This window comes from Mastomys coucha, unplaced genomic scaffold, assembly GCF_008632895.1.
Source record: "Mastomys coucha isolate ucsf_1 unplaced genomic scaffold, UCSF_Mcou_1 pScaffold23, whole genome shotgun sequence".
Lineage (NCBI taxonomy): Eukaryota > Metazoa > Chordata > Mammalia > Rodentia > Muridae > Mastomys > Mastomys coucha.
This window is the reverse complement of record NW_022196906.1, coordinates 109,712,300-109,740,194: the sequence shown is the minus strand read 5'-3', so window position 1 is coordinate 109,740,194 and position 27,895 is coordinate 109,712,300. Positions and strand designations below refer to the sequence as shown.

Sequence of the window (27,895 nt, the reverse complement as noted above, 5' to 3'; positions counted from 1 at the left end):
AGAGAGAGAGAGAGAGAGAGAGAAGGAGGGGAGAGGGAGAGAGAGTCCAGAGGTTGAAGTTAGCAAAGACAAGCTGGAAGATTGTGTACAGTGTTCAGGGAGATCAGTGCTCACCTTTAAAATTTCAACAGGAACCTAGGAAGAATATATAGGTAAAAAAGGTATCAGTAAGAAATTTAAAAACATGAGAGCCATAATGTAAGGATGCAGGGACAACCTTGTTAGGACACCATTAACTAGAAGAACACATTCGTGAACCTCAAGGAAGGTCAGAAGAAACCATCCATAGTGGAGCACGGAAGGATGGAAGTGGGTGGTCAAGTGTTTCCTCAGAACCCATGTAAAATGCTGAACATGGTGGTATGCATTTGTACCAGCTCTGGGTAGGTGGAGACTAGATCCCTGGGGTCCCTGGGCATAACTGGTGAGATCCAGGCCAGTGAGAAACAATGTGAACAACATCTGAGGAGAAATAGACAAGGTTGTCCTCTGACCTCTATATGCATGCTCCCACATGTATATGTATACCCTGGCACACACACACACACACACACAAATACACAAAAAAACTTTCAAAGTCAAACTTGAAGCTGGCTGGGCAGCTTGTCTGGTAAAGGAGCTTGTCCCCTGAAGACACAAGTTCAAACCTAGAACCAACGAGGTAAAAGGAGAAAATTGACTCCTGCAAGTTGTCCTCTGACTTCTACACATGCACTGTGGCACATGCATGCCTGTTCACACACTAAATAAATAAATAAATCTATAAAGGACAAGATTATAGAACATATGTAATAGATCATAGCAGGGGGAAAAAAGCAATACGTGAAGAAGTCCAGTAGGCACTTAGATGCAGTGGCAGAGAAAGAGGTAAGGAGACAGAAACAGTGGCCAAGCAGATACTTTCTGAGCTCATAAAAAATATCACTCCACAAATTTAAAAAGCCGAGTTATGAGACATTCAACAAAACTCATATTTAGAACATAAGTACCAAACATTTTTTAAAGCTTGAAAATGTTAACAGAAACCAAAGGAAAAAGTCATTTCATCATAAAAAAAGACACTTAAACGGGTAACATTTAAACATAATACCAAAAAGCAGAGGAAATTCTGTATAAGGGGATGTATCGTCAAAGTCCCGAAAGGAATTCACTCGCTGGAGTTCTAGATGTGGGGAAAATAGATACTTTTTTTTTAAAAGTCACAATATGCTATCAAATCAGCCAATAAGACATTCATAAGTAGAGTCCTCGAGAAGGAAAATGATTCCAGATGGAACTTCCAAGATTCAGCGAGCAATAATGATACATACAAAAAGAAAAATGTTCACAGCAAATTTATGTCAAAACTCAAATCCACAATAACCTAAGTGCTTATGAACAGTGGACTGGACAAACAAGTCTGGCATGTGTTCACCTGCTCTAGTACCAAAGAGTGAGAACACGCAGTGGGTTATTCCACAGCACGGGGGGATCTTAAGGACAAATTCTCCCCTACTCCAGAGGCCAAGGCAGAAGGATCACTTGAAGGCTAGAAGTCTGAGGCCACCCTGGGCAATACAGTGACACTTCCCTCAGAGCCCAGCACATAAACAAATGGCTAGAATACATTGAAATGACAACAAATCTAGTAAACACACACTGCAACTTCTTAAGAAACATCAAAGGAATGAAAAGAAATTATGCTCTTCAGGGGATGTCAGACTACTGAGGAAAACTAAAAAGAAAAATTAGTCAGCAGAAAGAAGAAAGGCACGGAGCACGTCTGGTTCGCAGCTACGCTCTTTGCTTTAATGTAATTGCTTGCTTTACAGGGCAGTGTGTTTACATTGGAGGCTTACCACTGTCTCTCACTCTCCGCGGTGTGGTGGTGGTTCTAAAAGGACTTCATACCCGGTCTGCAGATCCTTAAGACCCTCATACAAAATACAAAGTACAGGCTGGGAGAGCTTAAGGAGAACACTCAAACCAGGCCTAACTAATATGTTCTCCTGCAGCGAGGCCTGATGACCTGAGCTCCATACCTACAACCCACACAGTGAATGGAGAGAGCCGATAACTGCAAATTGTTTTTTGACTTCCATAGGTGCATCGTGACATTCGCGCGCACACACATTAAACGCACAGACACACACGTATAGACACACACAGACACACACACATGCATATGCACAGATACACAAAGACACAGTGAATACACACAAAGACACAGACAGACAGATAGACAGATAGACAGACAGGCAGGCAGGCAGGCAGGCGGACAGGCGGACAGACGGACAGACAGACAGACACACACACACACACACACACACACACACACACACACACACACACGGAGCTAACCTCTTCTGATCTCCCAGCTATTTGAATGCACTGCTACACAGTACAATGAAGTCCTTTCATATTGTTAGGGTGTTTTCAAGATATTTTATTTAGAAACAGCTGAGAGTAGTTAATGGACAACAGTCCAGTTTTCAAAAACACTAGAAATCCTCAGATGTGACATTTAATGATATTTATTCACTTGTTGTTGAGACAAATCTGCCCCTAACAGTTCCCCATCCATGGATTCAAAGAAGCCGCTGAGCATCTCTATGTCCAGGTGAGGCTGTACATTGTGGCTGGGTGGCCACTGGGCAGAAATTAGCCATTTCTCCTGCAGACCTGTACTGTTCTTGAGAGGACACAAGTTACAGGCTAGGACAACTTAGTTCTGCTGAGACAGAATAAGCTAGTCCTTAATAATTCCTGTTTTTTAAGGTCTGTCAGATGATCCTGGGCCAGAAGGCTGATGCTCCAACTTCCTGACTTACTGGGGTTGTATAGGCAACCCAGTATCTGTCTCTACAATTTATCTCAGTTCTAGAAGCTGTGTTAGGCTTCCTATATTTTCAGATAATGTTGGTCGTTCTTGGATTTCTGACAAGATTGAAGACTAGTTATAGTCTCACAGCCAACCCAGGCTATTTAGCATTGAGAGAACATATTTGAGAAGATAGTTTTCAGATAGTATACAAGCTAACCAGGACATAACGTATGGATTTCTAAGCCTTTTTTAAAGTAGGATAGATAACAGAGTGTTCTATTTAATCAACAAAAATAATGGACTGGGTGTTAGGTGTACTTTGTACTTTACTAATTACAAAATGGTAATCGTAGTGCTCAATTTATATCTGAGAAAAGAGCCTTTTAATTGGACAAAAAGGAGGAAGTGTTGTGGGCAGCCCTGGCGCTGTTTGCATTTTAATGCTAATGCCACTTCCCAAGAGGGGCTGCCTGGAATGAGGGGTGAAGGGCTCAGGTGACTTCAAGGGAACCTTCCCCTAGTGAATAAAGACGTCAAGGAACCAATCACTGGGCAAGTAGGCGGGACTGTTGGGTCAGAGAAGGGACAGCGGAAGAGGGGGAGACTTAGGTGGTGGATGGAGCTCGGAGGAAAAACGTGGGTAGCAGAGGCCCAGTGCTCAGGTGGCAGGATTTAACTTAGAATGGCTTACGAATTAGGATGCAGGTTGCTGCGCCCAACAGTTTTGTTACCCGTTGATTCTAAACTAAGTTTGTGTGGTGTTTTCCTTCACACAGCAACTCATCTGGGTTCCAGATAGAAAGGTACGCCGGTGGCAAAGTGTGGGTTTGCAAGAAGTGCACCCCAAAAAGCGGTGGGAATTTGGAAACGTGGGGGTGGTATGGCAATGACCCGCCATGGGAACTTAGTGAGCCAGGTGGAGAGATTTCAGAGCTCCGGCTCAGAATGCCTGCTGAGATGAGAACAGGCTGGCCTGCCCACCAGTGCCTTACCCTTACCAGCAGTAGCATTGGTGCTTTTTAAAATATTTCACGCTACACTTTCATACTTTGCAAATCTCTGTAAATTGTGATTTCCTTCTGTGTCTTTTTCATATTGAGACAGAACTTCACACTATAGCCTAGGCTACCCTTGAACTCACTACTAGTAGCTGAAGCTGACCTCAAACTCACAAAAATAACCTTGCCTCACGGACCTCACTTAAGGATGTCACCCACCACACCTGGCTCCTATCACACCTCTCCGGCAGGCATACCTGCTATGCAGTACTCTTGCTTGTACATGAGCCCTCTGTATCCCCACAGCTTGGAAACAGATGATTCATGACCCGGGTACCACTTCCATGGGTACTAGGAGCCCATGAAAGATACGCACGATTCTGTCTTATGGTGTCTGTCTTTCTAGCCAGCTCATAAATGAGTTGTGAATTCATCTTCATTATATGCCCTCAGTGTTTTCTGGACAAGTTACACCTTAAGCACAATTACTAAACATCCTTATAAGCAAACTAGACTCATCACCGTTGAGATCTTCACCAGGTTCCTTTTTGAAATTCATGTGACTAACACTTTGAACTACCATAGAAGGAAATCCCCAGAAAATAACTGACTTCTTGCCCTCTTTAACTCTTCTGTCCTGGGCATCATAAAGCTACAAAAAACCCTGATAGGAGGCTTCAGCCTTGGAAGGCAACAGATCTGACAGGTAGAGGTACACAAAGGAGAACCACCGAGCTCAGTGGTTTATTCCAAGAAGTCACACCAGGGGGGTGGGAAGAAGATTAAGCCTCTGTTGTCATGTGGCAACAGAAAAATAAGAGCCAAATGCAGGCAGACATTTGGAATCCTTGAAACAGGCTAAAAGCGAGTTTTAGACTGCCCACAGAGGCAGGTGTGCCATGCTAATTACGGACTGTATCTTCTCATCATTACCTTCAGCCCAGGCTTGCTTTTGTGCCCCCACCCCCTTATGTTCCTCTCTTTCTTGGAGTTTTAACTTATATAATCTTCCTGTGTTAGAAGATTGTTACCAAGTACGATAAGAAAGATTTAGTCTGTGGGTTTAAAAAGGGGGCCTCTTTCTGGGATAGTTTCAATGACAGAAAGACACAAGGTCAAATTCTTTTGCAGTTATTTCTTAGTAAAAAGGGAGTCATTCGTGATTATTTTCATTGAAATGAAGGTTGGGGGCTTTATACTGAATAGGGCTGGCTTCCAAGATGAGTGAGTTCTTCACCTGGAAGCACATCGGAGAGATTCCCACCCCCTCAGGGCTCTCTGGAAATAGAAGGCAGAGGGATGGGACCCGAAAAGCGGACAGCACCCCAGCACATGAAATGCATGCAGCTCCAATCCCTAGGACCAGGTGGCATGCACCCAAATGCTTTGGGGGAATTCAAGGGTGAAATTAGAAAGCTCTAGGCCAAGATGCTTAGTGCAACATTGCCACTAACAGTCACAGCCAGTGAGTGGGCAGATGGTGAATGCCGCTCGGCTCCTTCAAAGGGGGTCAAAAGGGAGCCAGCAAACTCTAGGAGAGCAAGCTTCTCTTCTACTTGTCTACCCTCATTAGACTCCAAAGCAAAAATAACTTCCTGGGGGAAAGACGCTTTGGTGTCTAGGGATGGAAAGCATGAATCATTGGTTTATTATTAGGTGCCTGAGTATCCAAATAACAGGCCTGGTGCTGGTACAGAGCAAAGACTGTAAGTGCCAGCCTGGGACGGATGTGTGTGTGTGTGTGTGTGTGGTGTGTGTGTGTGTGTGTGTGTGTGTGTGTGTGGTGTGTGTGTGGTGTATGTGTGTGTGTGTGTGTGTGTGTGTGTGTGTGTGGTGCCTATGTCAAGATACACAAGACAATATGTGCGAGACAGACAACAGCACACACCACCAGGAGAAGGGATGGTTGTCACGATTTATCACCGAGGCACTCGCTCACAGGCATGTTTTGGGTGTGTGCTGCACTTTCTCTCGAGGCACCCCTTTCTCTTAGCCCCTGTGCTTAAATCCTATGTTAAAATATCTTTAATATCTCCATCTTACCCTCAAAAGAGGACACCGTTGGTGAGACATAAAACATCAGGGTGTGTAAGAAAAGACAGGACTTAGTAACGGAGAGAGTTTCAAACCAAGCTGCTTCTGGGTGCTTGTTCTATTGGCTAATTAATGCATGTACTATGCGTGCATATGTATGTGTGTCCATGAGCCTATGTGGAGGTCAGAAGCCAGCCTCACCTGCCATTCCCCAGTCTTCTGATTACTTTGTTTACTGAGACTTGGCACTCCCTGATCCACCTATCCTTCTTGTTGCGTGTTATGGGGCTGAATTCAGGTCTTCATGCCATCAAAGCCTGTATTTTTCCAACTGTGCCATCTCCTTGGCCTAAGAAGTGTCTTTACTGAATTTAATTGACTGACAGTGAGTGGTTGACCTGTGGAGCAGAACTGCAGGGTGAATGAGGCCCATCCTGTCTGTGAGGGGCTCATGTCACAGCCTACGTGAGATGATTCCAGGGGCCGTTGACAGCCTCTGCGGCCGGCTTGCTCATGCTTTGCATTAGGACCTCAGTTTGTCTATGCCCAGATAGTAACTAATGATTGATATTGTAGTGTGCGATCATGGGTGTGTGATAGCACACCCTAGAGACTCTGTAAGCAACAGAATTAATGTACCAGCCTACGAGGAGCCTGAGTCTGAAACATGGCACAGACTCTCTCATTAAAATTAATGACCGAGGCAATACCAACAACCAAACCCCGAAACCCAACTGTATTGATTTGTTGGTAGGAGATGACTACTGTGGATTTTGAACACCAGTTGCTGATGACATTATAACTCCTTTCATCTTAGATAAAGGTAAAACACGTGTCACTTACTGGTGACGGACAGCCTCCTGCTTCTTTCTGTGATGCCTCCATCGAAGCATCTGCGTGCACAAGAGTTGTGTGAAAAGAAAATGATCTATGTTTATTTGATTTTAAAAGTAGGGAGTTTAGGAGAGTGCTAAGTGGGTAAAATGCTTGCTACACAAACCTGTGGATCTGGGCTCCTAACCTAGGCACTCAAATAAAAGGCCAGGTGTGGTGTCACATGCCTCTGCAAGCCAGTGCTGGGGAGGCAGAGGCAGGAGGATCCTGGGGCTTGGCTGGCCAGCTGATCTATCCCAATCAATGGGTTCCAGGTTTAGAGAGAGACCCTGTCTTAAAAATAAGATGGGTAAAAATTAAGGAAGGCAGCCAGTGTTGACTTCTGCCCCCTCCCTGTCATGCACATACACTTGCAAACACTCACATAAATCACACACGGAGAAAGTTTTCCAAAGAAACCTGTATTTTGTCCATCATGGATGTGATTAGTTCTGCCACAGTGATGCTATTCTCCACTTGGCCAACGTACCAGGGAAGAACTATCACGGATGAAGAGCAGGCATCCAGAAGATGCTGAGTTCTGGCTGCGTCGAGCATGGGAAGCTGGAAATCCCCTGAAAGGGACGAGCTTCTCCCTTCCAGGCACTTCACACACTTGCCTCCCTCTTCTTCTCCTACCCCAGTGAGCAGGGCTGCTATTCTAAAGAGATGTATAGTGCGTGTGTCTAGCAAAGGCACATGAGTTCCCTGCATGCGAGGAAACACCTCTGCTCAGGTGGGCTCCGTGGACGAAACACAAGAGCAGAAAGGAGATCTTCACTGAAGCAGATACACTTTGTTCTACTTTCTATTTATTGGAAAGTCTATTTATTTCTCTTCTTTTTTTCCTGTGTATTTTGGAATGGCACAGAAGAGCGACCACTGAAGTAACATGTTATTTAGAATAGAACCAGAAATGCGAATGTGAAATACCAAATACCCTATTGTATGATTACAGCAGAAATTCTGTCTTGCGGGGGAACCGTGGTGGGAGAAGGTATCAGTCCCCTCTCCTCCCCTCCCTTTTCCTCCCTTCTCCTTTCCCCTCCTATCTTCTCTTCTTCTCTTCTCCTCTCCCCTCTTTCCCTTCCTTTTTCCTTCCCTCCTTCTTTCTCTCCCCTTCCTCCACCCTCCCCTTCCTCCTTTCGCCTCTCCTTTCTTTCTTTCTTTCTTTCTTTCTTTCTTTCTTTCTTTCTTTCTTTCTTTCTTCCTTTCTCTCTCTCTTTCTTCCTCTCTCTCTCTCTTTCTTTCTTTCTTTCTTTCTTTCTTCCTTTCTCTCTCTCTTTCAGCACTGCCCTACATGACCCACAGCCCATCTTCAATGGCTGTGTGCTGAATAAATCCCCTTCTTCCCACCCTTCCCCCCCCCAAAAAAAAAACCCACCAAATTTACAGCTGAGCCTCCTCTAGATGGAATATGAATGGAAGAGAATGAGCCATGGTCTCTCAGGCTACACATCTGAAACCTAGGGAACAAAGGATTATGTGCTAATGTCTTGAGCCAAGGATGATGCTTAAGAAGTGGGTATAAAATGTCACCAGATAAAATTAGAAGGAAGATGCTTGCCACCATATTTACAAGTGAACAGATATCTTGCCTAGCACAGTGGCATCCCTAAATACCTCCTGATGTCAAAGGTCAAACACATATTCTCCTATTCTCCTAGTGACAATGTAGCCAACTTTTGAAGGGAAATTACAAAGCAAGTACAGAAAATCATCATGAACACTGACCTTGCTTCTTCAGCTTCTAGGATTTTACACAGAGTGAGCCTCAAAGATGGCAATTAAATTTGTAATTACAAAAACTTAGAGTGGAGCTAGAGAGGTGGCTCTATTGTTTAGAGTGTATACCTCGTTTACAGGGGACCTGAGTTCGGTTCCCAGCCCCCACATCAAGCAGCTACAACTTCCTGTGGCTCTAGCTCCAGGAGGATCCAATACCTCTGGCCTTAGGCACCTACACTCACATGCAGACACACATGTGTGCATATAATTTCTAAGAAGCAGAATAATGAAAATTTTAAAACATTTAGTCAATCCTAAAGTGGTCGGTTATACAGACTACAGCATATTGAATGATAGGATGCTTCTCAGATATTAAAAAATTTACAGAGAGATATAGAACGGTATTCCTAATTGGGTTTGAAAGGCTGTGTGGCAAAAGCAAACTGTGCAGCATGTTTTGTGGGTTGGTGACTAGGTGGGTACCCATCCACTTAAATGTATGGATGCTGCAGGAAGCAAGTGATGGGCATCTTCAGAGAGCAGTGTTCTGTGAGCCTTCCTTCGTCTTTCCTTCCTTTAGCACTTTGGAAGTAGAAATCTCAAGGTGGACATGGGCTTTTAAAAATCCTTAGGACAGCCTAATCCTGGCTGTCTAGATTAGCCAAATTGGCAAATTATAGCTTCAAATGAGAGGCCCTGCCTCAGTGTTTAATGTAGAGAATGATAAGGGAAGACATTATGTTGGGCCCTATTTGGCCCTGGTTTGGGCCTTGAGGACAAACCCGAGCCTGGCTCGAGTTTTGTATACTGTCCTAGTCGCTTCAGTACTGGAGTGACTCAGCACAACCTGCTTAAGCCTGCCTTTGCCTAGCTCCTGCTGACATAGAGTAATTGTTGGTTCCACCCCATACCCTTCATCAACTTTCCCCTCCCCCTATGTCATCTCACCTCAGCAGAAAACTCTGCCTCCTCTCTCAGCCCTTAGAAAAGATTGATACATTAAAATGAGTTCCTACTTTGACAGACTCCAGACTCGGGGTGGTTATTCTGGGGAGGCAGGAGATCCCGAGCTTCGACACTCACCATCCCGCTCAGCCCCAAGAGTCTCTGCTGGACCAGGTTCTCTCCCTCTCACCTGGTTCTGCTGGCAGGGAGACTGCCTGGCAACATTACATTCAACATCAACTTATTGCTACACACACACACACACACACACACACACACACACACACACACACACACACGCGCGCGCGCGCGCGCGCACACATGCACACATGTACATGCATACACACATGCATGCACACACACATGCACACAAGTTCACAAGACACATGCAAGCACATGCACACATGCTCACACATACCACACACAGAACAAAAACAATCCATTAGTGCCAGCATAATCTTTGTAAATAAAAAGAAAGGAAGCTGCCCCTTTAATACCCTGTGCCTGCCGGGCTCAAACACAGGGCTTTGCAGAAATGGGGGCGTTAACACTCCAAAGGACTTCTGATGAGGAGTTCCCCGTTAACATTTATTTTTTGAGTCTTTGGAAACTAAAATTCATCTAATAAACACTCAGAAATTGAAAGGTGGATTTTGAGATTTTTTTTTTCTGCATCTGTGCCACAGATAGAGTCATGGGTTTTCATTTCTGATCAAAGTATCAGAACATGGTCTTTCTTCCTCCACAGCCACCCGGCACATGCCTTTTACACCTGCGGTCAACCTATTTATAACCACAAATTCCTGGGGCTATCTTGCCTCCTTTCCCTCCTCCCGGTACAAAGGGAGCTCCTGGGAGTACAGCTTTAAGAGTGTTGGTAAGTTTTGTTCCTGCAGTGAGCCCTGACCAAGGCAGAGAATGAGTCAGCCCACTTCAGCAAACCCTCCCAACAGTGCCACGAACATTCTACGGAGTGTAAGTTAGGGAGACCATTTCCTGACCACTGTACGGAGTGTAAGTTAGGGAGACCATTTCCTGACCACTGTATGGAGTGTAAGTTAGGGAGACCATTTCCTGACCACTGTACTGAGTGTAAGTTAGGGAGACCATTTCCTTACCACCGTCTGCGCTAATTTGCTGTCTTTCAACTAGAGCTAATCCTTACACCAACCGCAGAGGGGAGTCTAAATTAAAATCACTGTTCACTGGGTACCAATCCGGGTCCACTCAGGCCTGAACGGGGCTTAGCAATGAGCTCAATATCTACACGTCATGTGAATGATCACATCTCCAAATTCCCAAAAGGAATAATTTGGGGTAGAAGAAATTGAACATTGTTAGCTCTCTCGCCTGAGAGAGCTCGGCATGAGGCTGTGGTGGCAAGGTCTAAGTTGCAGTGGACACCTCAGGATGATGGAAGGTCCAAGAGAGCTGGAGGTAGCACAGGAAGCCATCCTGAGAGGGACCTTGTGTCCTGCCAATGACAGGGACCCAGAATCAGGACTTCCCCAGCTCCTTGGAGCTCAAATGATGCCTCTATGCATCCTGACATAAGACATGAGCTGAGCTCCAAGGCTCAGTGTGTGCACTGCTGGGTTTCCGTACTGCTTTGGTCCAGTCTTGGCTTCCTTATCTTCCCATTCTTTGCTTGGAAGTGAGGATGCTTACTCTGTGCTGTTGTATATTGGAAGTATGTAGCTGAGAGTATGCCCCAAATCTCATTAGAGACTTTGGATTTGGACTTTTAAGCAATGTTGGACCATTAAGGCTCTTGAGCCTCTTCAAATTGGACTGAATGCACTTTACAATATGAGTTGGCCAGGATCCTTTGGGAAGCAGGGTCAGTATGTTGTGGTTTGAGTCTTACATGCCCCCACAGGCTTATGAATTGGACTCTTTTGTCCCTGGTTGGTGACACTGTTTTGATAGGTTGTAAAAACTTTAGGAGTGGGGACCAAGCAGAAAGAAGTAGGTCACAGATGCGGATTCTTTGGGTGCCCTTTCTCGGACTGCTCTTTGTCTCACTCTTTCTGGTCCCAGTGTGTCACATTGTGGATAAGGGAAACCACACCCTTCCACTGCCATGAACTCCATCAGCCCTTCTTGCTAGGACAGACAGAAACCAGGAGTGAAGGTCAACCCTTCCTCTTTAAATTGCTTCTGCCTGGTGTTTTGCCACAGAGACAAGGCAGGAACTGATACAGTGATGAAGAACAGAAGTCACTCACTACACTAAGAACACCATCCCATGGGGGCACAGCTTAGAGGTCGCTCTGACACTCTTCTCCCTAAGTGTTTATGAAAGAACTCCTTGACTTTTCTTCCCTATATGCTGGTTCTTCCTGGCACGGAGAGGAAGCTGAGCAAACTGGGCCATGATGAGCCATCCCACCCTTACTTTCCTTCTCTGGTGATACTTCTGTACGGCCAGTCACAGAAAACCTCTGTTTTCACTTGGTCTTCAGTAAATTATCTTTTATTCTCTTGGTAATTGTTGTTTCCAGGGCTTATACTGCTCCAGTCTGATAATGCAGGCCTAGTTCTGGAAACTTCTAGCCTCCATAGAATCTACTCCAGGCCGAGAATGTTTTCAGACTCTGAGGCTAACTGCTGAATGAGCTCACCCTTTCTAGCTCTTTCTGAGCTCTGGCTGGATGGTTCAACTCAGCTGTTCTGGCTCACATTCCTCGCCAAGCTGACTAATTCAATCTGGCTTCTCTTGTTTTCTCCCAAATTGCTCTGCTTCGACTCAAACTTACTGTAACAACATGATCTAATCTTCTGGCTCCTTCTCATTCTCTAGCTCTTTCTGTCTTCACCTGTGTCTAGCTTGTTCTCTCTTCAACCTGTCTCTGTACAACTCCAAATAAAACTGCCTCCTCTCCTTCCTCTTCACTGGCCCTCAATTAGCTTCACTTTCCTCTCTCTTTTTGTGAGAGTTGGGCAGATCCTATTCTGTCAAATCTTTCTCTGATTTGTAACACTGTCTGCCACTCAATTAGATATCACATTCAAACATGGGTGCTTCCTTCTACAAATTAACTTTACCTTCGTTGTTTGGGATTAAAGGTGTGTGCTAAGGTCGTATCTGTATTTCAGCCAGAAGGACTGAAAGTATCTGCTAAGGGTGGAGCCACACTACAAATAGAAACAGGTACTTTCACAAATAACACAATCTTGGGGTTCACAGTGTGATAAAATATCCCACATCAGTCTTCAAGTCTTTGACCCTAAAGCTGAGTTGAACTTAGAAACTCACGATGCTAGGCAAAACACTCTATCACTGTGGGATATTCCCCAGTCCTCAGTTTGTACGTTTAAAGGGCTCCTGTGTCACACACAACCTGGCCCTAAATAAATCTGCCCAGCTCTTTGCTTGTTAGACTGCCTTTTGCTTTAGGAAATTCAGTGACAAGATCACACATATTTTCCTATATGCATTCTTTCTTTGAATCCATTACATTCCAAATCCCGGCCATTCCAACTCAGCCTTCCCATGGAGTTCTAGCTCCTCTACTCAATCCCTGAAGCTCTTCAAGCCTTTTTGGGTATTTTAAAATCAACCTCATATGCTGCAGTCATCTAATAGGCTGGAACCTTAAGTGAAAAGTGTGGCTCCATAACAGCTAGTATAGGCATAACGTATAGTAGAGTGTAGCGCATTTTCTTAATTAGAGATTGATGGGGGAGGGCCCAGTCCCCTGGGAGTGGTACCACCCAGGTTAGTGGTCTTGGGTTTCTATAGGAAAGCAGGAGGATCAAGCCATGAGGAGCAAGCAAGTAAGCAGCACCCTTCCATGGCCTCTGCATCAGCTTCAGTCTCCAGCTTTGCATTCCCATACTGGCTTCCCTCAGTGGACTGTGTGATTCAGGATGTGTCAGCCAAATAAACCCTCTACTTCTTAAACTACTTGTGATCTCGGTGTTTTATCACAGTATTGGTGACCCTAACTAAGACAAAGACAGAGGCTTAGATCTCTTTTTATTTTCTTATTCTAAGGTTCCTCTGAAGACTTGCAACCACCCTTAGGATAGCTAGCATCCTCTAGGTAGATTTATCTAGCCAAGACCTCTATTTATAGGTCAGCTGCTTTACCTGAATGGATTGTATTCTCACATTGTAGATATCCAACACCGTAATAAAGAGATTTCATGCTCAAATCCTTCCTCCCCCATCTCACTAAAGAGTCTAAGTCACTCAATTGCCATGTTAGTACTGAGTCAACCTTGACACCCCTTCTCTTTCATCTCTCATAGATACATGACCATTCAGCCCTGTAGAATTGGTATAATATAGATATATGACATCATAGCATATTTTTTATAACTTCCTAGCTGCGATGGTTAATACTGATGGTCAACTTGACAGGATTTAGACTCATCTGGGAGACAAGATTTTGGGCATGCTCTGAGAGGTTATCCAGATTAGGTTAGCTGAAATGGGAAGTCCCACCTACATGGTGAAGGGCACCATCTTATGGGCTGGGCTCCTGGACTAAACATAAAGGAGAAAGTGGGATGAGCACCAGCATCTATTGCTCTTGGCTTCTCAGTGATGGACAAAATTTGAACAGCCTCCTTACGTGCCTAGCACCATGACTCCTCCATCATGATGGACTGTAGACACAACTAAATCCTCCCTCCCCTAATGTTGCTTTCACCAGGGTATTTTTCACAGTATGAGACAAGTAACTGATGCACTTGTCATCAACTGTTGCATAAATATAGCCAGCCTTCCTTCCTTCCTCCCCTCCCTCCCTCCCTTCTTGCATCCATTCTTGCTCTCTTCTAACTCACTTCCCTAAATAAAAACCTTTCCAGAATGCTTTCCATTCTTGAAATTGTTTTAATTTTATATATATAGGTGTTTTGGCTGCATGCGTGTGTGTATGTGTAGCACATGCATGTCTGCTGCCCAAGGAAGCAAGAAGAGGACCTAGTATCCCCTGGAAGTAGAGCTATGGACAGTTATGAACAACCATGTGGCTGTTGGGAGCCACACCCAGGTCCTCTGGAGGAGCAGCAGTGCTCTGAAATGCCAAGGTGCCTCTCCGGTCCCAATACTGTTGATTTTAGCATTCTTTCCCTTTCTAAAGATCAAGTCAGAAATTGTTAGGATGATCTCTAAATCGTGGTGTGGTCTGCCCACAGCTTAAACTTTCCATCCCATTTCCTGCTCACTTTAACATTATCATCTGTGCTTCTGTCAGCCCCAATAAACTCCTTCCAGCTTCTGGAACTTAACAAGGCCTTTCTTTTCTTAGCCAATCTGCACATATTGTTCTTTGCACCTGGGATACTGTGTCTCCCTGCTGTGACTTCTCCATCTTATGTTCTTCTCTGTATCAGAGGAGAGTGTATTCTACTGTGCACACAGCTCACCCAGTGGAGATGGCCCTAGCCACAAGGATGTTTTGTGTCACTTGAATCCTGTCATGGAGTCTGAAAGCAGGTGTTTTCAGAGTTGTAGTTATTACCCCAGAGCAAGACTTTCTTCTTTCTTCTTTGAAACTATGGACATGTTGGTGGTTTAATCTAAGGTCACTGCTTTATGTTCACAGGGTGACTGCCAGACATCCATGTTTCTAGTTCTATTACCACTGCTCACATGTAAGAAAATGGGGGGGGGGGATTTTCATCTCATGAGCATCGTCTTTATCAGAGATTCAAAGCTTTTTTTGAACTGCTCTGCATCAAACTGGCCAGATCTATGCCATGCAGATCAAAAGGGAAGCTGTTTGGTAAGTACTGGGATGATAAGAAGAGAAGAAGAATATAACAGCTACCTGACTTAGAACCAAGGCATCTTGATATTCAGTGCTCCTATCAAAAGACCAAGCACAGGATCAAATAGGTAAAGTTGGTAAGAAGGCTCAGTGGTTAAAGCACTTGCTGCACAAGTATGAGGACCTAAGTTCAAATCTCCAGCATCCACATAAAAGCTGGGCACAGTGGTGCACATCTGTACTCCCGGCACTGGGGAAGGGTCCGGTAGTGCTTGGAGACTCAAAGCCATCTAGTGTGGCAGAAACAGTAACCTCTGGGTTCAGTGAAAGACACTAACTCAAACAATAAAGTTGAGAAGCAGTTGAAGAAGGCATCCCAGTGTCAACCCCTGTCTCATGCTATTGCATGGTGAGCACATTCGCACACATGTATGTGCAGAAGCACACATCACACAAGGAGGTAAATAAGCCTATTCTGTTGACATCTTCTCTGTGCAGTGACAAACTCTCTGACTGTGGAAAATGTCTCTTATTCACTGCCCAACTCCTAGGGTAAGCACAGTGTAGGGCCTTTCTGGGTCAGTCAGATCCGCTGATTGAGAGGCTGACTGAATGAATACAAAGCAGAATAACACAGAGAAAGCAGGTATAAATGAGACAGACACTCTCAAAGAAAAAAACTCCTGGAAATGATTGACGTTTCTCCCATCTCATGGCTGAGCTTTCCAATCCACTTAAGTAAAAAATAAGTTTTTCCTCAAGAAGATGTTGCTTCAGTTGCTCAGATCCCTGCTCAGCGACTGCGACTCTGTTACCCTCTTACTCATGCCATGGGGGCAGGGGCCATCGTCATCACTGCCATTAGGAAAGAATTCATTTTCAAAACATGAAAATGCAACCCCTACTAATGAGGTGTATGATTCAGAAGTATAATTGCCTACTTACATAAATGCGAGCCAATTCTTTGATAGGTCATTCAGATACGATCAGAGTAGAAGAAAAAACAGAGCAGCCAGGGAGTTTTTATATAAAGAGTACTCAGAACTTTCTGTCTAAATTTTCCATTTCTGAGAACATCACTCCAACAGATAGTTTGTCATTCAGGTCGGATGAGGAGGGAGAAAGAAAATGCCAAGTGCCTGGCGCACAGTGTGCATCTGGGCTGTTTCTGTCCCTGAATCTAGTCCAAAAGGAAGTTGGGTTTACACCTATTTCTATCCTGTCCTAAATATGCATCTGTGAGTAACTTGAGTGTGTTCTTTGACTCAAAGTGGCATGATAATCTTAAACTATCTCCAGTTATAAATACAATCAACTCACAGTTTTAAAATAATTTAAACCCAAAGGGTCAACTGGTAACTAAGATAGTCACCTATAACCAACTGGGAACACTGTCAAGGATAACTAATCTGTGAAGACAGTCACCTGTAGCTAACATGACTATAGTCAACTATAACCAACCCATAAAAACAGTCAACTCTAATTAACCTGTGAAGACAGTCAATTCTGATCGACCTGTGAAGGCAGGCAGCCAGCTCTAATCAGCCTGTAAAGAGAGTCAACTCTTACCAACATGTGAAGACAGTCAACCATAACCAACCTATCAATAGTCAACTAGAACTAACTAACCTAACAAAACATTCAGAGGCAGACCATATCCCTGAAAGTAGCTACTGCTGTAGATGCAAAATCTTTCTTAATTTTGGATGGACACTCTATTTGGCCATGTCAAAACACACAGGGTGCTAACATAAGAATATCACATTTATTTGTTACAAAAGAAAGAAAGAAAATCCATTTAAATATCTCCACATGTAAGAGTAAAACTTCAAGTTTTAAATATGATTTTCATTTGCAACAAAACTCCTTTTAAAAAAAAATAACAGAAATGACTTTCACGTTGGCAAAGGGAGTCCCCTCCGATGTAAACAGATGGCTGGGAAAGATCACCCACATGCTGCAGATCCTGAGGAGGCATTTCTAAGAACGAAGTGGCACTTCTCAGCCTGGGCCACTTCCCACAGGATCCTTATTTAACCCACACGAAGCATGTCTGCCATGCCTCTGGCCAAGAGGAGCTCAGCAGCTCAGCAACCCTTGTCCCACTTGCTTCAGTCATCCAGAGTAACACCCAACTCTCCTTCATACCCCAGAAAGAGCTCGAGCAAGCCATCCCCACTAACCCCGTAGTCAGAGACCAGCCCTTAACTAGTACCCTCCCATTCAAACACATAGCGAAGTCCCTGCTAAGTGGATTAAGCATCTGAGGTAATGTGTGACACACATCTGCTCCACTTTTCCAGTGAGCAGAATTTTTGTGATGACTTAAATCCCAGACTCAATCAATGAGAGAGAGAGAGAGAGAGAGAGAGAAAGAGAGAGAGAGAGAGAGAGAGAGATTTAAAGCCTAGTTTTAAAGTACAATCCAAATAAGGGTATAAGAGACCATATTTTTTCTAATGGATAAAATTATATAATGCCTCAATCAAATCCACAAGGTTACTAGAGAAGTACAAGTTCTTTCTCTGAGTCTATTTATCCTTTGTTTCAAGTTCATGGCCATTTCCTGGGGGATCATCTGCACTTAGTCGAAGACATCAAGGAATGAGCAACCGTGGAGCTTCTACAACTTTGGAGACTGAGTGCATTCGATTACTGGAAAACACAGGAAAACTCACAGATTTGTCCTTGACAAGCAGAGCTGAGCACTGGATTCCCGCCATCAGCATCTTGTGTGGGTTCCATGCCACCGAGTCAGCTCTGTAGTATTAAAGAAAGAGAGATCAGAGAGGGGCTGGGCTAGCTGCTGTCGGGAGACGGGAACTACTACTGAGGTCTCCTATATAAGTTACCGGTCCATGGGACTCCTCTTCTAAAGGACAGGAACAATTTAGAGGGTGTTCTGTTTGAGAAAAAAAAATGGTTTTTGCAGTGTGCGTGTGTGTGTCTGTGTGTGTGTGTGTGTGTGTGTGTGTGTGTGTGTGCGCGTGTGTGCGGGTGTAGAGGCCAGAGGTCAATGATGGTATCGTTCCTCAGGATACCATCTACCTCTTTGTTTTTTTGAGATAGAGTCTCTTGTTGGCCAGGAGCAGGCTGATTAGCCTTGGATGGCAGAGCAGCAAGTCTCTAGGATAAGCCTATGTCTGCCTCTACAACACTGGGTTATGTGTATGCTACCACACATGACAATTTTTCACATGGATTCTGGGGGATAGATTTGGGTCCTATTGTAAGGACTTAACTGACTGCGTTATCCCCAAGCCATGATTTCTAAATGCCACTCAGATGGAGACATCCTAAAAATTGTTTTTTTCCCTAAATAAAAGTCAAGGCGCAAAACAGGAGACTAAATTTACCTGTGTATGCCACGCAGGAGCCGGCGGTGCTTTCTTGACACCAAAGCTGAGCCACCCCAAGAGGCCTGTTGAAATATATTTATACACAAACCAGTTACTTCAGTGTGATTATCCTACCCATGAACTGCCATAGCAAACCCACACATGCCATTTGGTACTTCATTTGATATCATGTTTACTGATTTGAATTCTGTGGAGTCTGATCAGGTGATCAGAACCCCAGTAGAGTAGATGAGTCCTCCTTGACTCATAGATGTAAAATCACACATCATAAATAAAAGGGGGTATTAATAGCCAATTGAGCTCTGTATGGACAAAAAGAAGTCACAAATATACAGCCCAGCCCTGTCGATCCTTTGGATCTGGAACACAAGGCAGATCCATATTGTTGCTGCATAGATTGTACTATGAGTCATGAGCCAAAGGTTAGTATTCTGTGCTTTGAGTGAGGACATCATTGGCAAAGGAGCTAGAAGGTCAATGAGGGGTTGGGTAGGTGGAAGATTATCCTCTAAGGAAAATTAGATCTTTTTAGACAAGTGGTTTTCAGAAATACTTGCAAGCAAAATGTAGGAGAGCAACAGAGAGGGAACTTGGAACTTAAGGGAGTGGTCTCTTGGGGAGATGATGTCCTGAGTACCAGAGGATGGGACAGAGGCGAAGACCATGGATTCAAAATCTGATGGGAAGGGGGCAGGAAGGGAAGGAGGAGCAATCCAAATGGGAGGACATGATAGTTAATTTGGTTCCTGAAAATGGTGCCGAACTGTGAGTTTTAATGTATAAGACTACAAAGGGCAGCTGTGGGAGAAACTCTGAGGGCATCTGACCTTGTGCTCTACTGAATGCTCTGAGATTCCCTCATGAAATTCCACAGCATTCTGTGAAGGATGGAGTTATGGCTATCTCCACTTTTGCAGGAAACTAAGGCTCAGAAATACTAGGTAGGTATCCTGGGGTGTATCATGGGTAATTAAAAGCAGATTGGGGACCCCAAGCCCATTCTCTTTACCAGATACTATTGTAGTCTAACTAGAGTGATCATTTAACCAAATGGGAGAGTATCACCTGGGGAGCTGAGGGGGAGGGGGATGCTTCAGGCAACAGTGGAGTTCAAGAGTTGCCTAGCAGATAGATACTATTTTCTTTCAATAGTAAGGTCAAGGGCAGATAGATGCCATGGTATATTAAGAAGCAGGAGGATTATGTACAATCTAGGGGTAGAAGAGAAAGGAAATGAGACACTCTTACAGCTCTCAGAGTAGTACTAAAGCTGCCCATTGGTAGCCAAGATAGTACAGCGCCAGTTATCCTGTGGCATTAAATCCCTTCTAAGAGTAACTTCCATTCATGGCAGGGCCAAGGGTGAGGATCATGAGCCATGCAGTGTAAGCTTAAGGATGAATTCACTCCAGGGTCAGATGTCTGTGCAGCCCTTAAAGTGAACATATCTTCAAGGTTCAGACCCTGAACCTTAGGTGGATCCTTTCAGTTGCAGCCCTGATTCAACAAAGTCCCTGACGACTCCATAACTTCTGCTTTTTGTCAATGCCCAAATCCCCAAGTAAAGGATTAATAAAACGGACTCATAATTTAGTCTTTCCTACATCTACCTTCTCAAGGCTGCCACATCCCACAGGCCTTGAAAAGATTAGATTTGACTGAGACCTGAAGGAAGCAGGACCGATCGGTCACACCCATCTCTACTCTCCTGCAATTAACCAGCCTCCTTCCCTACATTTGCACTTGTAGGACCCCTGACTCTTCTTTACCCCACCCCAAATAAATCCTACCCAGCCAGATTTAAACTTAAAATCACAAGAATTCTTCTTTTGATTCATTGGGCAGGATAGGGAACGTCCATGGACAAATTTATTTCTCAATAGATTTAAACGGAGAAAAAATGAATTAACTAACCCAGCTGATGCCATGACCCTGCTTCTAGTTAGTTCCTTTCCCCAGTTCCTAACTCTAGAATTTACAACATCAAACCAGTCACTGTCGTGGCGGAATGACTTGACTTTCTCCCTCCCTAAGGACTGTCACTAAGGTACGTGTTAAGCATCACAAGATCTTGCTCTCTGATCGCCAGCTCGTAAGTTAATAGAGCTAGCCTTAAAATACAGCTGGAGGCGAGAGTAAAGGCAGGGTTTCACAGCCCCCCAAGCCCACCAGTTTAAAGGCAACATGGCTGCAGACATAACTTGGTTAGTAGAGTGTCTGTCCGCCATTGCCATTCACGGAAGCTCTGAGATCAGTAAGCGGGAGTGATAACATACATCTGTAATCCCAGCGCCTGGCAGACGGGGCAGGAGGACAGAGGGTTTGTAAGGCCATCTTTGGTTATATGGCAAGCTCTTGAGACCCTAGTTAAAAAAGAAAATAGACATAGCTTATCTCAAAGCTCCCATGGGAATTGTGGCAACCAGAGGGAAAGAGGGCCGTCTCTGGGGACCTAGGCCTAGAAGATACCACCAGCCCCTGCGCCAGAAAGGTGGACAGCCCCCAAGGAGTCTCACATTCATTCTTTTTTATTAGATATTTTCTTTATTTACATTTCAAATGTTCTCCCCTTTCCTGATTTCCCCTCCAAATTACCCCCTATTCCCTCCCCCATCCCCTGCTCACCACCCCACCCTCTCCAGCTTCCTGGCCTTCACCCCCATCCCCTGCTCACCACCCCACCCTCTCCAGCTTCCTGGCCCTCACCCCCTTCCCTCTGCTCACCACCCCACCCTCTCCTGCTTCCTGGCCCTCATATTAGTTCTTACAGGGGAAGGGTGGAGAAAGATCACACAACCGGAAAAGGATTTAATGTCCTTAGAAATGTATAAGAAGTCAGAGCAACTATTGTGATCCTGCCAAGATCTTACCTTTAATATTAATGGACTGTGTATTGTATAGGGTGTCCTAAACATAAGTTATATTCTATTGTAATCAAATTTTCCAGTGGATTAGATACCTGCCACTATGCAGGGTGAATAAAAACTGCCTCAATGTTAGGATGTATTTGTTTCTTTAACTCAGATTTCTTTTCTTTATTCACAGAGGCTGCTGTCAAATTTACTCTGACACAACATACCTACTATGTGCAAGCACAATCAGTTGGTGTAGCTTATTTTCTCAATGAAGTATTTTCTTCAAATTTTAACTTTTAATTAGAACAAGATCTTTTTCTTACCATCTATAAATTACAAATTCTGTCTAAGCCACATAAATCTCTTTAGATCATTTCCATTTTCAAAGCTGCTGTAGCTATAATGTTCCACGTAAACCTGTAACCCCTATTGATGTTTCTCTTATGAGAGTGGAATATTTAAGGAGGATGTTGGCATATTTGATTGTTTCTCCTTATTTCCATGGTTAGCAAAAGTACTCACTTCACATTATCTGTTTCTTCTTATTTCCATGGTTAACAAAAGTACTCACTTCATATTATCTCTCAGGACATTAAATATTGCCACATTTCTAAGGTGATAAAAATCACTAAGGTGTACGTTAAAAATCGAGTAGATAAGAATACACAAGCTCCATTTAACGAAGTCACAAAGAATCACCCAAAGCATTGCTACGGGCATGTTAATCAGCCCAGTGGCTCCAGTGAGCCTGTGTCTGCTTCACCCAGCATTACCATCTACTTAGTGAAACCTTAAAGGACTCCAGTCCTCTCTCTCGATCATTCTGTAGACAATTGACTTCAGAAGAATAAAATGCACTGAACTATAAAATTGCAAGTGGTATATTTCCTTAATGCTTGGTTATCCTCCATTCAGTGAGTTATTGCATATCTCTTCTAATCAGAAACATCTTGGCTACTCTCCTGCCTGGGAAGGCACACAAAACCTCCTGGGTATGTTCAGCCATTCCTTCGCTGAGGTATATTCAAACCCACAAATGCCTGGCTTCATATAAAAGAAAGGAATAAGGAAGGAAAAAGTGAGGAGGGGAGCCAGGGAAGAAAAAAGGGAGGGAAAGAAAAGAGAGAGGGGGAAGAGGGATAAGAAAGAAAGAGAAGAGAAGAGGGAGAGAGGGCAAGGAAGATGGAAAAAAGAAAAGAAAAGCAGGGGAGGGAGGGGAGGAGGAGGAGGAAAACACAGAAGGGAAGGGAAGTGGAGTGAAAACTTTTAGTTTCTTTGGAAAGTTAGTTATGTCAAATGATGTCTTGCTAAAGCAGACACTTGAAAGGACACGCTTGATGAAGGAGTGTAAATATGACCCCACAGACACCAGGAGACAAGCACTAACTGAGCATTGGTTTGGTCCGCTCCACCTCTCTATTCTTCGCTAGGCTGTCATTGAGAGAAGCTCACCCAAGAACTTCCCGTGAGGTTCCTGAGAGGTTCCTGCATCAGTTTGCCACTTCCTTGGCCTCGCCTCAGGCCAATTGGCGAACCCAATGATTCCTTCAGGATTGAACGACAGCTGCTGGTTCCTGCCTGGTGTCTGCCTGCCTAGAGGACTGGTGTGCAGCTGCTGAGTCACATTTAGTGTTTGCTAAGGGACTGAAGAAGAAGACCTGCTGCTGAAGAAGATCGAGCTTGCCACCAAAGAGCTATTGCTGAACAGGTCCACTTCCCTAACATCCAATAACTTTCCTACTACTTCTGCTGGGTGGTGGGCTAGAGGGGAGGTTATACCCTTATGAAAAGTAGGCTGCAAAAAATCCATGCCTACAGGGAAGAGGAGAAAGGAGTGGATGAAGGGGGATGGGATGAAGGGAACAGAAAGACAGGGGGATGAAAGAAAGGGAAAGCAGGGAAGAGGAGAGAGAAGAAGGGGGGAGGAGGGAGAGAGAAGCAGGGAGGAAGGGAAGGGCAGGGAGGGGAGAGAATGAAATAAAACATGTGGTACCCTTAAACCCTGAACAAGTAGACCTGCAATAAAAATTACCTTTAGCTTAAAGGAAAATGTATTATGAACAACCCCAGGACTTATGAAATGAATTAGAAAAAACCTAACCCTTTAAGTTAGAAAATTATGAAGAACATAAATTATATCCCTTTCCCTCAAACAATTATCTATTATGGATCCAGCTAAAACCTGCTTTAATTAAGACATGTAATTATGGAAGGTAGGATATATTTTTTTCTTTTCTGCACTTTTTTACTGATTGGAATCATAATTTTAGAGCTGGAAGATACTTCATCGACCATCTCCCCCCACAAGTGAAGCAACTGCAAATTTGGGCTGAGCCCAACAGAGAAGATGATGCAGATCAGAAATCAAAGTCGCAGTTTCTGGTTTCCCTGTCACTGTTTCCCTAACACGGCACTGCTTTGCCGATTTGGGGGACCAAAAAAAGATGGTTTGTGGGAAAGGAGAAAGTCCCATGGAATCCAGAGAACATAATCAAAACAAATCTGAGGTCTTAGAATCTTCTGGAAGCCTTAAAGTAACTGCACGCTCATTTCCCAAGTGAGAAGCATAACTCAAAGTAAGAGGTTTCTCGATTCTGAGAGTATGAGAAGCTGGGAAGGACTTGGAGGTTAGACAGACAGGTGGACACACCGACAGACTTACATCCACATGGAGCCAGAGGCCATGCCTCTCACAGACCTCAGCGATCTCATCCAGGGGGTCAAAGGCGCCCAGCACGGTGGTACCAGAGGTGGCACAGACAAGAAACGGCACTGCTCCCTGTGAAAAGGAGCCAATCACAAAGAGAATCATCACTACTATTCTGAAACTCACCCTGTCAGAAGCTGTGAAAATAGGATATAGGACAAACGGGCCTCCTTGGAGGTCATGGTTGGTTCAGTGGGTGTTGGGACACTTCCATACTATGTGGCCTCTGGTGATTATAAACAGGTTGAGTACACTGGGAAAATGCTATAACCTGGTCCTCCATTAGTCCAGATCAATGGCTACAGTCAAGATTATTGCTGTCAGGTCCTGTCAGTTGTATTCTGTCCATCAGGTTCATTTTCTGGTAATGGCCCAGGTCCAAAGTAGACAAAACCACGGGAAATGACAGAAAGTCATTCCATAGGCTTCTTGGTTGTTCTTGAGGAGGCATTCTGTTCTTCTATAGAGCTTGCATTGCCCCCTCTCACCTGAACAAATACAGGCAGGACTGGTAGATGAAAATATAGCCCCGGGGTGAATCATACAGGCCTGTCTGCTTATTTAAGTAACCGTGGCTGCCAGACAAAGATGCAATCAAGTGCAGACACAGAAGAAATGTGAACAGAGAAAAGAAAGCAATCTCACAGGGAAGGTCTAGCCATGTTGGGCAGCCATGGCTAAATTCACAGCATGCACTGGGAGAGGACCTGCCTTACTCCTGAATCGTTCCCCTCCTCACAGCTGCTGCTTGCACCTTATGAACTGAGGAGATGCCAGTGGACCATGGATGAGAAAAAGGAGACCCGTGGGCTAGAGAGATGACTCAGCAGGTAAGAGCACTGACTGCTCTTCCAGAGGTCCTGAGTTCAATTCCCAGCTACCACATGGTAGCTCACAGCCATCTGTAAGAGTACCTGATGCCCTCTTCTGGTGTGTCTGAAGACAGCTCCAGTCTATTCATATAAATAAAATAAATACATTTTTTTAAAAAAGGAGATCCTGGGTGTAATGGCTATTCCCGGTTGTCAACTTGATTACATCTGGAATGAACTACAATCCAGAAGTGGAGGGCATACACGTGATCCAGATCTTGAGGCTGGAAGACAGCTTTCTGACCTGGATCTTGACATGAAAATCTTGAGGTACAGTGGTCATGATAAACTTAGGCCCAGGCAAGGTAGTCCATGCCTTTAATCTCAGGAGACAGAGGCAAGCAGATCTCCTGGGACAAAGAAAGTTTTAGATCCAGGCGTGGTGGTGCAAACCTTTAACCTGGGCCACACCTTCTGCTGGAGGCCTACACCGGGACACTGGAAGAAGGAAGACTCACTCTTCTTTGCCTGCTTGCATTTACTCGCCAGCACACCTGTTGGAACCTACTTCTATAGAAGGCCAGCTGACACAGCTAGCCTCGTGGGCTGAGCAACTACTAGATCCTTGCACTTCCCATCCACAGCAGCCCATTGTTGAGTTAGTTGGACTACAGACTGTTAAGTCATTACAATAAATTCCCTTAATATATAGAGACATCCCATAAGTTCTTTGACTCTAGAGAATGCTAAGACAATGGGAATAACACAGAGATGAAAAATAATCACTGTCAAGTTAGCCAAGCACATGGCAGCAGCTGCGCGCCAATCAGGCAGGGAAAGAGGAGAGAGGGGTGAGTCCCATCTCATCAATGCTAGCTAGCACGGTGGCAGAAGTGTGTTACTTATTGTGACAGGGCAATCTATAGACAACTGTGGGATTGTGGGTAGCTATGAGCTCTAGGGTTTTAGAACACAAGGAATGAGACACTCTTGTCCACTTCATTTCTTCTGAAAATGGTTTTACTTCCATTTAGCATAGTACTGAGTTCCCCTCAGATTTTTGGTGAAGTTCATTGTTATGCAAATAGATGCTCATAACCTTGCATGCCATAATCATTTGTATTTGAACCAAACTTATTACAACTTAACTGACCTTTTGATAGAAAGATGTTATTTCTCTAGGGGAAGTGGGGCAGAGCAAGACCACTGGGTCCCACATCCCCCAACGGAGATACCCAGAAATCATAGTAGGGGCACAGAATGAATCCGGTTGCCATCCGAGGAGACACCTGTGTCACACAGGATTGGGTCTACCCCAACCCTTTTAGAACAAGGCCAGGAGGTGACAGAGCCCCCACTGGGGAGCCATGAGCATGGGTTCTTCCCTGAACTCAACCACAATTGGTTAAGTGTTTATCATGTCAGTGAGCTAAACAGAGTGAGAACGGGGTCACATCAGTCATTCATTCAAAGCGACAGACAAAAAGTCATTTGCTGAAACTGCTTAAGGTGTCTTTAATGGTGGGATCTTCTCCATATACTGTGTGATGTTCCGACAAGCAAGAGAAAATGCCCAGGTAAGCTATTAGAGGACTTGAATGAATTCTTCTCACCTATTAAATCACATGTTTTTAATAGGGCCAGAAACCACACATTTACGTGCTATTTATTTCCTGGTTTTTGTTTTTTGTTTTTTCCTGCCTAGTTTCTGGCTGTTAACTACAAAGTTCAGGGAAACAGCATTGTTCTCACTGCCTGTGAGCTATATTCCATAAGAAAGTTTGTCACTTCAAACACTCATGCTCAAAACCACCTTGGAAATATACAGCGGTTCTGCTCGCCGGACTGGTCAATAACTACTTGGTTGGTGCCCTGCAGTTTGCACACTCTCTGTGACAACATCAAGCAAAGGTTGTTGCCTAAAGGATGTTTTAATGGGTAACCTTGGCTCAGAGAGATCAACCCCAGCACAAAACTCCATGCTGATGGCTCTGTCTGAAGTACTATGCCAGAAACACTGGAAAAGAGAGAAGCGGGTCTGAGCTACCGAGCTCCGAAAACCCTCGCATCCTGTGCTACTGTCTGCAGAGGGATGCAAGGCTGGTCGCTGGTGCACCCATGCCCACGTGGGCACTGACTTCAAAGGAAATTGGGCAGAAACACCAGTGTGTCTTTTGCCCTCCTTTTCAATGTGACTAAAGCAATTTTCATTTTTCCAAACTTCTGTTTCCGTGGTCTCAGCTTCAGAACTATGTCAGTTTATTATACATGTGGTATCAAAACAAACCAAAAGTTGAAGAAAAAAAGTAATGACTCCAATGGAATCAAACCAACCTATGCTAGAAATATAAACTGCTAAGAACGCTCACACACCTGAGATTGTGCTTGGGGGAGGGTAGAAATATTGAGAACTGGTAAATCAGGCAAAACAAAAACATGGTTTTCGCCTGGCAGTGGTGGCTCATGCCAGTACTTAGGAGGCAGAGGCAGGCGGATTTCTGAGTTCGAGGCCAGTCTGGTCTACAGAGTGAGTTCTGGGACAGCCAGGGCTATACAGAGAAACCCTGTCTCAAAAACCAAAACAAAACAAAAAAACAACATGGTTTTCCTCCTTGCTAGGGAAGGTCATTTCCTTATGAAACTGAGCATCCATGAGGAGACATTTCTGTTTGTATTAGAAGACCTGCCAACGAGGGAGGGAGGAACAGGAGCATGAACTCCAAAGTCGCTAAAGAAGGAAGTCTCCAGGTGATGGTCGCCAGGGCAGCCAGATCCATGAGGTGAGAGTAAGGGAGGGCTTAACAGCAGATGGTGAACCCCGAAAATACTAAGATCCCCCGATCAATGTCATCACAGAAGGAGGCAGAGGGCATCCTCCCCAAGGAAGAACGAAGTGTAAAAAAATGAAAACAAACGCTATTTGAATCTCATGGAGGTCCAAGCACCACATTCCAAGAGACACAGGACAGACAGTGCAGAAGAGAGTCAGGATCTCTAGAAATGTAATGTGAGCTGGAACCCAGGGACGTGGATTCTCTAGAGCTGTAATGTGAGC

At 44.5% G+C, this 27,895-nt stretch overlaps 1 protein-coding gene across 5 annotated transcripts in view; it reads right to left on the bottom strand.

Moving 5' to 3' along the window:
• Positions 1 to 27,895, bottom strand: part of Gadl1 (glutamate decarboxylase like 1) — a 179,552-nt gene that overhangs the window by 100,838 nt on the left and 50,819 nt on the right. For all 5 annotated transcript variants that reach the window (XR_004111808.1, XM_031345362.1, XM_031345360.1 and 2 more), the window contains 3 exons: positions 23,984 to 24,100; positions 18,464 to 18,528; positions 17,786 to 17,867 (listed from right to left, as the gene is read on the bottom strand). Coding sequence is in view for 4 of the 5 variants with exons in the window: in XM_031345362.1 (XP_031201222.1) it covers positions 17,786 to 17,867; positions 18,464 to 18,528; positions 23,984 to 24,100 (264 nt within the window). In the remaining variant the exon portion in view is untranslated. The remainder of the gene's footprint in view (positions 1 to 17,785; positions 17,868 to 18,463; positions 18,529 to 23,983; positions 24,101 to 27,895) is intronic.